The 14,742-nt window shown below is 33.9% G+C and overlaps 1 protein-coding gene and 1 pseudogene across 1 annotated transcript; one reads left to right on the top strand and one right to left on the bottom strand.

The window, feature by feature from the left end:
• Positions 1 to 4,954: 4,954 nt before the first annotated feature.
• LOC108466202 (uncharacterized) lies at positions 4,955 to 5,590 on the top strand. Its single transcript, XM_017766551.1, has one exon. The coding sequence runs from the start codon at positions 4,955 to 4,957 to the stop codon at positions 5,588 to 5,590; it is 636 nt and encodes a 211-aa protein (XP_017622040.1).
• A 933-nt stretch (positions 5,591 to 6,523) lies between these two features.
• Positions 6,524 to 14,742, bottom strand: part of LOC108466203 (glyceraldehyde-3-phosphate dehydrogenase, cytosolic-like) — a 49,086-nt pseudogene continuing 40,867 nt past the window's right edge.

Genomic DNA, 14,742 nt, shown 5'->3' with positions numbered 1-14,742 from the left:
TTATGTATTTTCATATATTTCTTTGAATGTTTTAGAATTAAGATCAAATTGAGATCATTTGTAAATTTTAAAACTTAATTTTTTAAAATTATAACTAAATTGATATAATATATAAAAGTTGAGAGCTAAATTAATTATTATATTGATTTTTTAATTGTCGGGTCACTTACCATTTGTGATTTTAAGGTGAGTGACCAAAATGATCAAACTATATAAAATGTGTGCTTAAATTGCAAACTTATTGTTTTAGGTGCCTAAAATGTTTTTTTTTTTATAATTAGATTAATATTTGTGTAGTTTACCCTAATGATTAATATATATTATATCAATTTTTTTAATATATATTATATCAATTTTTTCTTATAAAAATAGGTTGGATTTATTATTAAAACATAACCCAAGTGAATAACATTAGGCAAGTAAACGATTACACTAAATGGAAGTAAAGAAACCCAGCCTAAAGGACGCCAATTTCTCCAAATATATGAGAAAACAAATAAAACCTGGTGTTTGAAGAGAAAAACAAAACCTTTTGGAGAGATAATCAGTCAAGCAGATCCGTCCACTGCTGATCCAATTCCATCACAGCAAACAAGTGAGGGGGCACATCTTCAAGAAGATAAGTAGGCTCATTCCTTCTTGTACCTTCTTTTGCTAAGCTGTGGGCGACACCGTTTGCCGATCTGATTGCATGTCTGAAAAGGCATCGCTTGAAACCATTGCTAAGTCATTTTGCATATTTGATGTGGGCCAATATCTCTGATCTGTCGTCGAGGTTTAGTTGAAGCTTCCTCACCATTGTTCTCGCATCTCCCTCTACCATCGCCATAATGATGCCCAAATCCCAGCCCAATTGAACCTCACCAAACCTTGGTATTTTTCGAGCTCTATAGAATACAGGGATATTTTCTTTGCTATTGCTTGTTGGTCCTTAGAAAGAGAAGAAATGCTTATATTTTTATGCTTGATTGTGTGGGCAATGATGGTTTTATCTATCATTGCATGAGATATAAAGAATGTGGATCCGAAGAATGTGGACGTAGCTTTCATAGTCTCCTCCACGGATGGGAAGTGGAAAAGTAAATGTAGACGGTTGCCAGAACTTGAAATATGGAAGAGGTATGGTGGGTAGCATGACCGGAGGTGCATCTAGCTCGTGGTGCTTGGGATTTGCAAGAAATATCAAGTTGTGCAGTGCTTATGAGGTGGAACTTTAATGTATTGTTGATGGTGTTAAACAAGCTTGGGAGCATGGTTGTTGTGATCTGTTGTTAGAAACAGAATGTTTGGAAGTTTTGCATCATGTTAAGGGTACTCTGATGATACATGAGTCGGATTCGTATATCATTCATGCCATTCAAGACCTATTGCGTCGAGATCGGGATATTGATATCAGGCATGTGCATTGAGAATGCAATAGGATGAATGATTGTTTAGCAAAGGCTGCTAAAAGAATGGTTATTGACTTTTATTCTTGGTCCCAACCTTATAATTTTGCTTTGAAGGTACTGCATGAGAATGTTATTGATTTATCTTTTCTTAAATTGATTGTTATGTAATACCATTACATTTCCTAATTGGCCCAGAAACTTGGTTGGTCCAAGAGCACTACATTTGAAGACGGAAGAGAATTTTAAACAATTTATAAACTGTTAGAGTTGTATGACCCAAATTCTAAGATATTGCTTACAAGTCAAGTTAAACAAAAATATATTTTCTTTCTAGGAGATTTAGTATTTATTAGTATAATATATTTAACATTTATTAGCATAGTTTATTTGACTTGCTAATTTAGCCTATAAATAGGCTCTTTTACAACCTTAGAAAAACACACCCATTAGAAATTAGAACTCATAACACATTTAGAGAATTTTGTATTTACGTTTTGTGGGTTCTTTGTTTTCGGGTTTTCGGGGTTTAGTTTTTATCTCCATCTTTTATACTCTTCGTTCTTTTGCCATTATAGTAAAATTATCTTTACCCGTAATTTTTTATCCTCTTTGGAGGGGTTTTTCCACGTTAAATTTGTGTGTTCAATTTCTTAATTTATTCTACTATTTTACTTGTTTGCTGCTTAATCGGGTCGAAATCCTAACATAAACTATATAGTTCAATGACAAAACATCAAGAGCAAAATAATTATTTTGCTATTATAACTTCAAGGGTAACCTATTATGCATTTACCCATCGCACACATGCTTCCAAATCCAAATTAAGACTACTTCTATAAATAAATCTCCAAAACCTTTATCAAATGCAAAGTTTAGGCATACTTTAAATGGTTGAAACTTGCAAAACCTATTTACATATCTAGATTTTCCTTACAATTTCACTTAACATGTATGTGTGTAGTTTCAAGATTCAAACATAAAAATTAATCTTTTCAAATTAAAATAATATGATGAGAGAAAATGTAAGATCGATTCAGTTCAATTTTTTTAACTAAATTGAGGTATTAAAGTTTTTTCATTTTTCAAATCGAAACTTAACCAGTGGACATAAGAAATCTATTATTACAGAAACCTAGTAAATCGGTTTGGTTCTATTCGGGTTTTTATATTATTTTTGGGCCTTGGACTTCTAGACTTAAATTAATCAAATTTGGCTTTAGCTTTAGACTTTTTTTTTACTTTAATTTGATAAAACAATTCTTAGATTATTTGAAAATTATAATTTTTTCAATTTATCTAAAATAATAATTTATAAAATTAAAATCTAATTAAACATTATTCAATAACTTTCAATCATCATTAAACATAAAAACTCTAATATGATTCCTAACAAAACATAAACACTAGATAAAGATAAATTCAATGAGATTGAGGCTAAATTTGAAAAAAGAAAGAAAGTGTTTTAAAAAATATTTATGGTAATGTATCGTTTTTTTTTATATTTAGAGAAGCAGATCAATTTTGAAGAGAAAAAAAACATTCTATGGGTGCATTTTTTTATTTTTTGACACATTAACTTATTTGATTAGATGGTCAAATGTTAGTGATTCTGTTTTTGAGTTTTAAGTTCAATTCCTATCCTACTCATATTTGTATTTTTATTTCATGTTGTTTCAAGTTTTACTTTTATTTTTAATTATTATTTTAATATATTAGCTTCTTTGATTAGATGGTTAAATAATAATAATTTTAAATTTGAGTCCTGTGATCAATTCCTCTTCTAAGCACATTTATATTTTTAATTCATGTTGCTTCAAGTTCTTATTTTTATTTTTAATTAATGTTTTTAATTAATAAATATATTTTTTCAAATTTTTATTTTAATTCATCTTTTAATTAATAACATTTTTATTTATAAAATCAAATAATGTTGTCAATTATATAATAAAAATATATTTTGATAAAATTAATATTTATCATAATGTTAAATATATTTTATTTTTAAAAACATCAATTAATTTTTTGGATCTATTTTTCTTTATTTGTAATATTTATATGTCAAATATTTATTTTCTCCACAAATATTGTGGGCATGATGATTTCTAATATTATAAAATCAAATAATTATTTCAAATATCAAATATGTAAAATATTTTAAATATCATTGTTTTTCATCTATATTGTGCGTATGATATTTCAAATATTTTTATATGTGAAATATTTCGATTTATTATTTCAAATATAATTATATTTATATGTGAAATATTTCAAATACACCTACAAAAATATATAATACTAAAATTTATAAACTCATGGTATGGATTGAAAAATAAATATTACACATATGAAAACTATATTTACCAAAAATAATGATATTTAGAAATAATTATTTGATTTTATAAATAAAAGTTTTATTAATTAAAAAGATGAATTAAAATTTTAAAAACTTGAAAGCAATATATTTATTAATTAAAACATTAATTTAAAAAAGCTTGAAACAACATGAAATAAATACAAATGTGCTTAGAACAATAATTGAACTTGGGACTCAAAATAAAATCACTATTATATAATCATTTAACTACATATACTAATATTTTAAAAATAATAATTAAAAATAAAAATAAAGCTTGAAACAACATGAAATAAAAATATAAATTTGAGTAAAAGACAAATCGAACCTAGGACTCAAAAATAAAACTACTAATACTTAACCATCTAACCAAAAGAGTTTATATGTCAAAAAATTTAAAAGCACATTCTGTAAGAAACATTTTCTATTTCTCTTTCCAAAATCGATCTATTCCCCTAAATAACATTTTCTTATATATTTTTTAAAATCAGCATTTTTTTTAAATTTAGCCAAAGATTAAGACTAAATTAGATTTAGGGTTGGCGTCTATTTAGTTGTCTAAATTCATTATTAGCCAGAGTGCTTAAAGCCAAATATTTCCCACATTCAAATTTTCTAAATGCACAACTGGGGAGCTTACCTTCATTTACCTAGAGGAGCATCTGGGCAACAAAGGGTCTCCTTCAAGATGGGTTTTGTTGGGAAGTAGGTAGAAGTACTGAGATTTCTATATAGAACGATTGCTGGATTCCAAGGAGTGTTGCAGTTGGTTGGCAAAATAGAGTAGAAAATAGTGATTTGCAATTAGTCTCGGATCTAATCGATAGCTTAACTAGAACATGGAAAAGGGAGTTAGTGAACAGTACTTTTTATACGGAAACTGCCCAAAAGATTTTGCAGATCCCTTTGGCAGAAGCGGAGCATGAAGATTTCCAAGTGTGGAAAGAGGAACTTTTCGGAGTTTTCTCAGTACGAAGTGCCTATAAACTATTACAATGTGCTAGCATGGATCTTAATAGTTATTTATTGCAGACCGAAACTAAAGATTTCTTTAGAAAACTATGGGATATACAACTACCATAAAAAATTGCAATAACAGTATGGCGGATCTACTGGAATTTCATCCCTACAATGGCCAATCTAAGTTGCAAGAGAGTGGCTAACAACATCATCTGCCCTCGCTGTGGTGTTGGGGAAGATGATAGTTATCATGTCTTTAGACAGTGTCCTGCAGTCAGAAAAATATGGTCAAGTCTTAATCTCTCTTGGGGTATATCCTATAGATCAAAATATTGGTGAATGGCTTACCTGGTTTTTTGCAAGAGGTACCAAGGAACAGTGCAGGATCTTTTGTTGTGCATCGTGGCTCATATGGAGCTCAAGGAACCAGTTTGTTCATGAAAAGAAATCCATTTCAGTACGGGATCTAGTTGAGAAAATCAGAAGCTATTTGACTGAACTGGAAGGGATCAGAGATAAGAAACTTGCCTCTATTACCGAAAACACCCATAGTCAAATAGAGGAGACATCGAGATCAAAGGTATTGTTTGATGCAGCCTTTGATGGGAGAAATTTTCGATCGGCCTCGGGGGTAGTGGTTAGGGACCAGATGGGGGTAACGACACTCCATGAAAATATCTCCTCCTCATTCGTAGCCGAAGCTCATACAGGGTTAGAGGCCATCAAGTTAGTAACATCAATGGGTTTATCTTCTGTAATAATAAAGGGACACTCGAAAACAGTTATTAAGAAATGTAAATCGCAAGAAGTAGACAAATCCGTTCTTGGAGCGATCATTCGAGATATTCAGAGAAAAAGAGACAGTCTTCAAGATGTTATTTTCTAGTTTATTCCTAGATCGGAAAATGTTCAAGCAAATAACCTAGTGAAAGGAGCACTAGAGAAAAGGGAAGCATCATACCTGGTGAGGGAAGGGAGGAGTCACAGCGCAATAGTTCCGGAAAGAAGATGGAGATAAGAACCGGATTGATTTGGTTTTTGAAATGGGGAAATGAGAAATCATGATAGCTAATATCCGGAAATTCTTAGAAAAGCTATCTTGGAATTGGTGTGGCTATTGACAGGAAGAGACGATCGATGTAATGCTAGCTAGGCTATCTTTCGATTTGACTGGGTTTATTAATTAGTTTCACTTTTTCTCCAGATATTTTAGTTTTTGCACTAAGTTTCCTGTTTTTTGGTTTTTTTCAATGTTCGGGCTCCTTCTTATAGTCAAAAGGAAAACCCATTTTTATTTATTTATGTTTTTCATATGGTCCTGAGCCCAGATGTTAATTGTTTTGGGTTTTGTTTTTAATGTTCTCAATAAATAAAAGGCCAGTCTTTATATTCCCAAAAAAAAGAGATTAAATTTGATTTAAGGATTTTTTAATTTTTAATTTAATTATAAAATATGTTATAATATAATAATTAAAAACTATATTTAAAAGTTACAAACAAAGGGTTGTGTATTGGATTTTAAATGGGTTTATATTGAGCTTATATGTTAAAAAAAATTATCGGGTATTTTAAATATTTTTAAAGTCTAATGAAATAAACCAAAATCAAACTAAATTGATATGATTCAATGACATTATTTAAACAAAACCGAGTTGAACTGAATTACCGATTCAACTCGATTTCTCAATTATATATTTACTTTTCCGAGTAATGAATACTTCTTCTTTTTTTACATTTTTCCATCAAACACTAACAAAAATTATATTTTACCTCTTTCTATTTTTCTATTCTATCAATTTTAAAGAATATTTTTCCCAAGTCAAAAGGCAAAGTGGGCAAATGCTGAAACACGAAAAGCAACAACAGAATTTGATTGATGTATGGGCAGCATTTAGTTCATTACTATTATAAACCGGAAATTTTGGTTGGAAAAAGGGCAAAACAAGTTAAAACGCAGAAATGGAAGCAGCCAAGATACGGTTCAATCCTTTCAGCTTTAACTTCGACAAGCTTGGGTGGACGCCATGTGAACTATCAAGTCAATCACTCGAGAACTGCAAAACAAAACATGGAGCAAAGAAAAATGAAACAAGAGACTTGAGCTTCATTACCTGTAACCCCATTCGTTGTCGTACCAGCTGACTAGTTTCACAAAGTTCTTGCTTAGAGCAGTACCGGCTTTAGCATCAAATATGCTCGACCTGATTAAACCACATAAGATCAAACAGTCGCTATTGATACTGGAACGTATAAGTCTATTTCAGATTTATTGTTATTTAAAAAAAATAAAATCATTTGATGTATGTATAAAAAATAGTTACAGCTATCAAATACTTAAATGAGTAAAAATATTATTTCATAAATTAAACATCTCATACTTGGGAAAAAAGATTTACAAAGATAATGATTAAACCATGAAAACTTGAAACCCACACGAATCTACCACTGAATCAATGGCATGATTGACCTTATTCTAAAAATATAATAATCCATAATTCAACAAATTCAAAATATATAATTTAAAGTTTAATCTTGTACGAACAAAATTAACCTGAATGCAATAATATAACCAGCACCAATCAGAATTTACACCCAAATGGAACCGTTGGTACAGCCGGTACCAAAATGGAAATGCCTGTCTAATAACATAATAACAACAAAATCGTTTTTACTTGCCTGCTGTCAGCAACAAAGTCTGTTGAGACCACGTCTTCTTCAATGTAACCCCTTAAGCTTGCCCTCACATTCTTCCCAGATACCGTCAGATAGTTGGTGAGAAATCAAATAATCATACCATTAAGACAATGATCAAGTCCTCAAGAAGGATTATTTGGGAACTTAATAGCTGCTTTGATCTCGTCATAAGATGCAGACTTCTCAAGTCGAACAGTGAGGTCCACAACTGATACATCGACTGTAGGAACTCGGAAAGCCATTCCAGTCAATTTACCATTGAGGGCAGGAAGAACCTTTCCAACAACCCATTTATTCACAATGAACACACGTATTAGATTGAATTGAAGTTGAACTGCTGAATCTGCTAAACTATCTTACCAACTTCCACAACTATTGCAGAATAAGAAAGAATCAATCAATATTACTCGGATTCACTTTTGAGGATTAAACACAACATGTTCAAGTTTACAAAGATTTCCAAGCAACTTGAAGGATTGTAAATGGATTCAAGGCAGCGATACTTAAAGAATTGAACAAATACCTTGGCAGCACTGATGCTGCTGAAATGATGTAGAAGGAAGCAGCTCTACCACCTCTCCAATCCTTCATTGATGGGCCATCAACAGTCTTTTCTGTGGCTGAAGGCAAAATAATTTTTTTTGTAAAATCTGGCATTAATCCATTTCAAAAGAGCCCTAAAAGCCAGAGTTAAATAAAAAAAAAAAGTTAACAATGATGGAACGAACCGTAGTCATGACACCCTCAACAATCCCAAATTTATCATGGATAACCTTGGCAAGGGGAGCAAGTAGTGCAACTTGCATTGGAAACAATGTCGAGCTCTGGCTTGTAATCCTTCTCGTTCACACCCACTACAAACATTTGCTTGGAGCAGAGATCACAACCTTGTAATCCTTCTCGTTTACACCCACTACAAACATTTGCTTGGAGCAGAGATCACAACCTTCTTATCACCACCCTGAGAACAAACACCAACAATAAAAAATATTCCGATCAAGCTTCCATCTACTTACATACTAAGAACAAATACAAAAAATCCGACAATTGTTTTCCAAGAAAGGAACCTTCAAGTGAGCAGCAACCTTGTCCTTGTGATAGCAAGTTCATTTCGTGTTTTTAGTATATTTATTTTTGGCTAATTTTTGAATAAGATGCTACTAAACTTGTGTTTTCCTTATTAGGGATGAAATTCGAGTGCCGAAATTCAAAAATCAAATAAAATGGGCTAAATTGGAATGAAAAGCAAAGAGGAGGGCCAAATTGAAGAATTGAAGAATTGAAGAATTGAAGAATTATTGGTTGACCGGTTAAAATCAGGTTTTTGAAATTGTCAAAATTTTATATATAGTTTAAATTTGATTTTTAGTTTATATTTTTTAGGAGAAATCTTGCTAAATTTAGCATGAGTATTGTGTATAAATACTTAGTGTTGGTGGCCTTTGAGGGACACACTTTAATACACATTTAATCTGAGGAAAAAATAATTCATTTCTTTTCTCCATTTCTGCGTCAGTAAAGTTTTAGTATTCTGCCATTATTTCTTCCATTTCAACACTTGTTGGTGTGGGTCCCACTATGTAGGGAACCCTTACACCGGTCAACCCAACTTAAAAGGGGTTGTTTATTTCTTTTGTTTGGTTACAAAAAGGAAAGTTTCTGCCACATATTTATTACCCTTTTTGGATTTGACAAAAAACCATTCTTTTTGGCTTTTACATAAGGATGTGGGCAGCCATTTATTGAGAGCCAAAACCAAATTTTAAAATAGAGAGATTAAACACTGTCAAAAAAAAAGAGGAGAAATCAATTTTTTTCAAGTTTGGTGCAGCAGTGATCAATCTTCGATCGAAGGTCCATCCGTGGTTCAATTGAGCTGATTTTTGGACAGCAGCTAGGCGATAATGTGTTCTTGACTTTGTACAGTCGGATTTTTCATTCGAGCCTTGTAGCGTCGAAAATACCCGTTTTTTAGTAGCTGCATTTTTGGTGATTTTCTTTCATTTTTCTCTCTTTTGCTAAAGATTACATATTGTTAGCCTTGTTGGAGTTGAATGCTTGTTGTAGGCTTGATATTGTGATCTTGTAGTTGAACATTTGATGATAGTGGAGCTTTTGATCGGACTCTAAAGTCCCGTGGTTTTTACCCTTGATTTAGAGGGGTTTTCCACGTAAAAATACCGGTGTCTCTTTATTTATTTTTGTTGTGGTTGCATTGGCTGATTTGTGGTTGATTAAGGTTGCTAAAGAACATATTTTGTGCTATTGTGCTTGCCATAATTTTTGACAAGAGTTATAAGGAGAGAAAGAACACTAGTTGTGCTTTACTTTGTTTCGATTATTCATTTTCTTCCCAACAAACTGGAATCAGAGCTCGGTTATTGTGTCAGATAATTATGGAAATCAATACGAGCAAGATGATTGTGTTGAATGACACAAATTATCAACTTTGGCGGAATAAAATGAAGGACTTGTTATTTGTGAAGGCTTTGCATCTTTCGGTCTTTGCTACTCAAAAACCCGATTCGAAAAGTGATGAAGAATGGGAATTTGAGCATCAACAAGTGTGTGGCTTTATTCGGCAATTTATTGAAGAAAATGTTTACAACTACATTGATAAGGAGACACATGCTCGAACATTATGGGAGAAGCTTGAAAGCTTGTATGCTTCGAGGTCGGGCAATAACAAGTTGTTTTTACTAAAGAAAATGATGGTGTTGAAATACAAAGAAGGAACGTCTATAGCTGACCATGTTAGTGAATTTCAGAGTGTGATGAATCAGTTGCTTGGTATGGGTGTCAAATTTGATGACGAGATTCTAGGGCTTTGGCTACTTGTTACTCTACTAGACTATTGGGAGACTTTTCGGGGCTCGCTCATTAATTCTGCCCTACAGGGTATTATTACTTTAGATTTGGCTAAGAGTTGTATGTTGAATGAAGAGGTTAGAAGAAGATCTCATGGTTCTACATTGTAGTCCGATGTGTTGGTTATCGAGAACAAGGGGAGGAACAGAGACAAAGATGGAAAGGGTAGAGATAAAAGCCGAAGCAAGTCAAGATTGAGATACAAGAATCTTGAGTGCCATCATTGTGGTAAGAAAGGCCATATCAAGAAATATTTATTCAAGTGGAAGAAAGAGAACAAATGTGGTAGTGATAAACATAATCGAAATTATGATGAAAAATCTGAGCGTGTTGCTACTGTTACTCGTGAAGATCTGTTGGTTATTTGTGATGAGAATTTGGTCAACCTAGCATACGACAAGACTAGTTGGGTGACTGATACTGGTGTATCACTTTATGTCATGTCGAGGAAGGATTTCTTCACATCTTATACTCCTAGTGATTTTGGGGTATTGAAGATGGGTAATGACAGTTTGGTTTCGGTTATTGGTATGGGAGATGTTAGCTTGGTGAGTAATAATGGAACAAAGTTAACTCTCAAGGATGTCAGACATGCACCGAATATCCGTTTGAATTTGATTTCTGCAGGAAAGCTTGATGATGAGGGATTCTGTAACACCTTCAGTGAGGGGTAGTGGAAACTGACTAAAGGCTCCTTGGTTGTGGCTCGAGGAAAGAAGAGCTCAAATTTATACTTGATGCAAGCTTCGAATTCTCGAGAGACAGTGGATGTGACAGTGAATGATAGCTCAACTGAGTTGTGGCATAAACGACTCAGTCACATGAGTGAGAAGGGGCTTAACTGTTTAGCAATGAAGAATCAACTTTCAGGTTTGAAGAATGCTACACTGAAGAATTGTGCTCATTGTCTAGCAGGAAAGCAGAGAATAGTTTCATTTAGAAGCTGTCCTCCTCATAGAAGATCAGAGTTGCTAGAGTTGGTCCATTCAGATGTTTATGGTCCAATAAAAGTAAGGTCACATGATGGTGCACTTTATTTTGTGACTTTCATTGATGACTATTCAAGAAAGCTGTGGGTTTACACTTTGAAGTCTAAAAATCAAGTCTTTGAGGTGTTTAAACAGTTTCAAGCATCAGTTGAAAGGGAAACAGGGAAGAAATTGAAGTCCATTTGTACTAATAATGGTGGCGAGTACACAAGGTCATTTCATGAGTATTGTCTGTGACAGGGAATCAGACATCAGAGAACACCACCAAAGACTCTATAGTTAAATGGGTTAGCTGAAAGAATGAACTGAACATTGATTGAGAGGGTCAGATGTTTGTTGTCAAATGCAAAGTTTCCAAGATCGTTTTGGGCTAAAGCTTTGAATATAGTGACACATGTGATAAATCTGTCTCCTAGTGTTCTTTTGCGAGGTGATGTGCCAGATAGAGTTTGGTTTGGTAAAGACATGCCATATGATCATCTACGTGTGTTCGGTTGTAAAGCATTTGTTCATGTTCCAAAGGATAAAAGACCCAAGTTGGATGCCAAGACTCGACAATGTATTTTTATTGGTTATGGTCTAGATGATGAGTTTGGTTATAGACTATATGATCCAGTTCAGAAGAAACTCGTGAGAAGCATAGATGTTGTCTTTATTGAGGATCAGACCATTGATAACATTGATAAGACGGAGAAAGTGGATTCACAAGATAGTGGTGACTTGATCGATGTGAATCTGGTTCCCCTAGACTCTTCACCAGATCCTATCTAGGATGATGTGCATGGTGATATTAGTGATGACCCTCAGGATATAGGTGACTTTGATATCCCATGGATGATGTTATGAATGATCAACAAGCACCTCTAGCTCCACCAACAGTTCTACTTCGAAGGTCTTCTAGAGATTGACGATCTTCTGTCAGGTATTCTTCTGATGAATATGTTCTTTTGACTGACGGGGGAGAACCTGAATGTTATGAAGAGACTATGGAGAGTGAATGCAAAGATCAGTGGGTTGAAGCGATGAAAAATAAACTTCAATCCTTGCATGAGAACCATACCTTTGAGTTGGTGAAACTGCCTAAGGGTAAAAGAGCTTTGAGGAATCGGTGGGTTTACAGGTTGAAGCAAGAAGAAAAGTCTTCATCTCCATGATACAAGGCTAGATTGGTCGTCAAGGGTTATACTTAGAAAAAAGAGGTTGATTTTGAAGAAATATTTTCTCCAGTTGTGAGGATGTCCTCTATCAGAACTATACTGAGTTTGGTAGCTTGTTATGACTTAAAGGTTGAACAAATGGATGTAAAAACTACTTTTCTTCATGGTGACTTGGAAGAAGAGCTTTACATGGAGCAACTAGAGGGCTTGTTGCACAAGGGAAAGAGGACTACGTGTGCAGATTGAAGAAGAGCTTGTATGGTTTGAAGCAAGCTCCAAGGCAATGGTACAAGAAGTTTGAGTCTGTTATGGGGAAGCAAGGCTACAAGAAGACTACTTCTGATCATTGTATGTTTGTTAAGAGATTCTTTGGTAATGATTTTATAATTCTTTTACTCTATGTTGATGATATGCTTATTGTTGGTCAGAATGCTTCTAGAATTGAGAAGTTGAAGCAAGAGTTGAGTAAATCCTTTGCAATGAATGATTTGGGGCCAACAAAGCAAATTCTTGGCATAAGATTGACACGTGATAGAAAGGCCAATAAATTATGGTTATCACAAGAGAGGTACATTGAGAAAGTACTTCAAAGGTTTAGTATGGACAAAGCTAGAGTGGTGAATTCTCCCTTTACTATGCACTTCAGATTGAGTGTTAAACATAGTCCTTCTACAGAAAAGGAGAAGGAAGAGATGCAGAAAATTCCTTACTTTTCAGCCGTGGGTAGTTTAATGTATGCAATGGTTTGCACGAGACCAGACTTGGCTTATGCCTTTGGTATAGTTAGTTGGTTTCTTTCTAATCCAGGAAGAGAGCATTGGAATGTAGCGAAGTGGATTATGAAATATCTTCATGGCACTTCCAACATGAAACTTTGTTTCGGCAATGAGAAACCTGTTCTTGTTGGGTATACAGATTCAGACATTGCCGGAGACATTGACTCGAGGAGATCTACTTCAGGTTACTTGATCACTTGTGCAGGGAGAGCTGTGGCATGGCAATCGAGATTGCAAAAGTGTGTTGCATTTTCCACCACCGAATCAGAGTTCATTGCAGCAACCGAAGAGTGCAAGGAGATGCTTTGGATGAAGAAGTTTGTGCATGAGCTTGGTTTTACTTTGGAGAAGTATGTCCTGTATTGTGATAGCCAGAGTGCTATTCATCTTGGTAAGAACTCAACTTTTCATGCTAGATCTAAGCATATTGATGTGAGGTACCATTGGATACGAGATGTTCTTGAAGCTAAGTTGTTAGAGCTTGAGAAGATACACACTAATGATAATGGTGCTGATATGTTGACAAAGGCCTTACCAAGAGGAAAGTTTGGAGCATGTTGTTTGGCTTCCGACATGGAGGCGTTCCCCACATAATTAGAGGGAGAGATTTGTTGGGTGTAGGTCCCACTATGTGGGGAACCCTTACACCGGTCAACCCAACTCAAAAGGGGTTGTTTATTTTTTTTGTTTGGTTACAAAAAGGAAAGCTTCTGCCACATGTTTATTACCCTTTTTGGATTTGAAAAAAAGCCATTCTTTTTGGCTTTTACGTGTGGATGTGGGCAGCCATTTATTGATAGCCAAAATAAAATTTTAAAACAGAGAGATTAAAGCCTGTCAAAAAGAAGAGAGGAGAAATCAGTTTTTTTCAAGTTTGGTGCAGCCGTGATCAACTCTCCGATCGAAGGTTCATCCGTGGTTCGATTAAGCTGATTTTTTGAAAACGGCTATGCGATAAGGTGTTTTTGACTTTGTACGGTCAGATTTTTCATCCGAGCCTTGTAGTGTCGGAAATACCCATTTTTCAGCAGCTGTATTTTAGGTGATGTTCTCCTATTTTTCTCTCTTTTGCTAAAGATTACATATTGTTAGCCTTGTTGGAGTTGAATGCTTGTTGTAGGCTTGATATTGTGATCTTGTAGTTGAACATTTGATGATAGTGGAGCTTTTGATCGGACTCTAAAATCCCGTGGTTTTTACCCTTGATTTAGAGGGTTTTCCACGTAAAAATACTGGTGTCTCTATTTATTTATTTTTGTTGTGGTTGCATTAATTGATTTGTGGTTGATTAAGGTTGCTAGAGAACATATTTTGTGCTATTGTGCTTGCCAAAATTTTTGACAGGAGTTATAAGGAGAGAAAGAACACCAGTTGTGCTTTGCTTTGTTTTGGTTGTTCGGTTTCTTCCTAATTTTTGGCTAATTTTTGAATAAGATGTTACTAAACTTGTGGTTTCCTTATTAGGGATGAAATTCGAGTGCCGAAATTCAAAATCAAATGAAATAGGCTAAATTGGAATGAAAAGAAAAGAGGAGGGCCAAATTGAAGAATTGA

Source organism: Gossypium arboreum, chromosome 2, assembly GCF_025698485.1.
Source record: "Gossypium arboreum isolate Shixiya-1 chromosome 2, ASM2569848v2, whole genome shotgun sequence".
In the NCBI taxonomy this organism is placed as follows: Eukaryota; Viridiplantae; Streptophyta; class Magnoliopsida; order Malvales; family Malvaceae; genus Gossypium; species Gossypium arboreum.
This window is presented reverse-complemented; position numbering and strand designations above follow the sequence as displayed.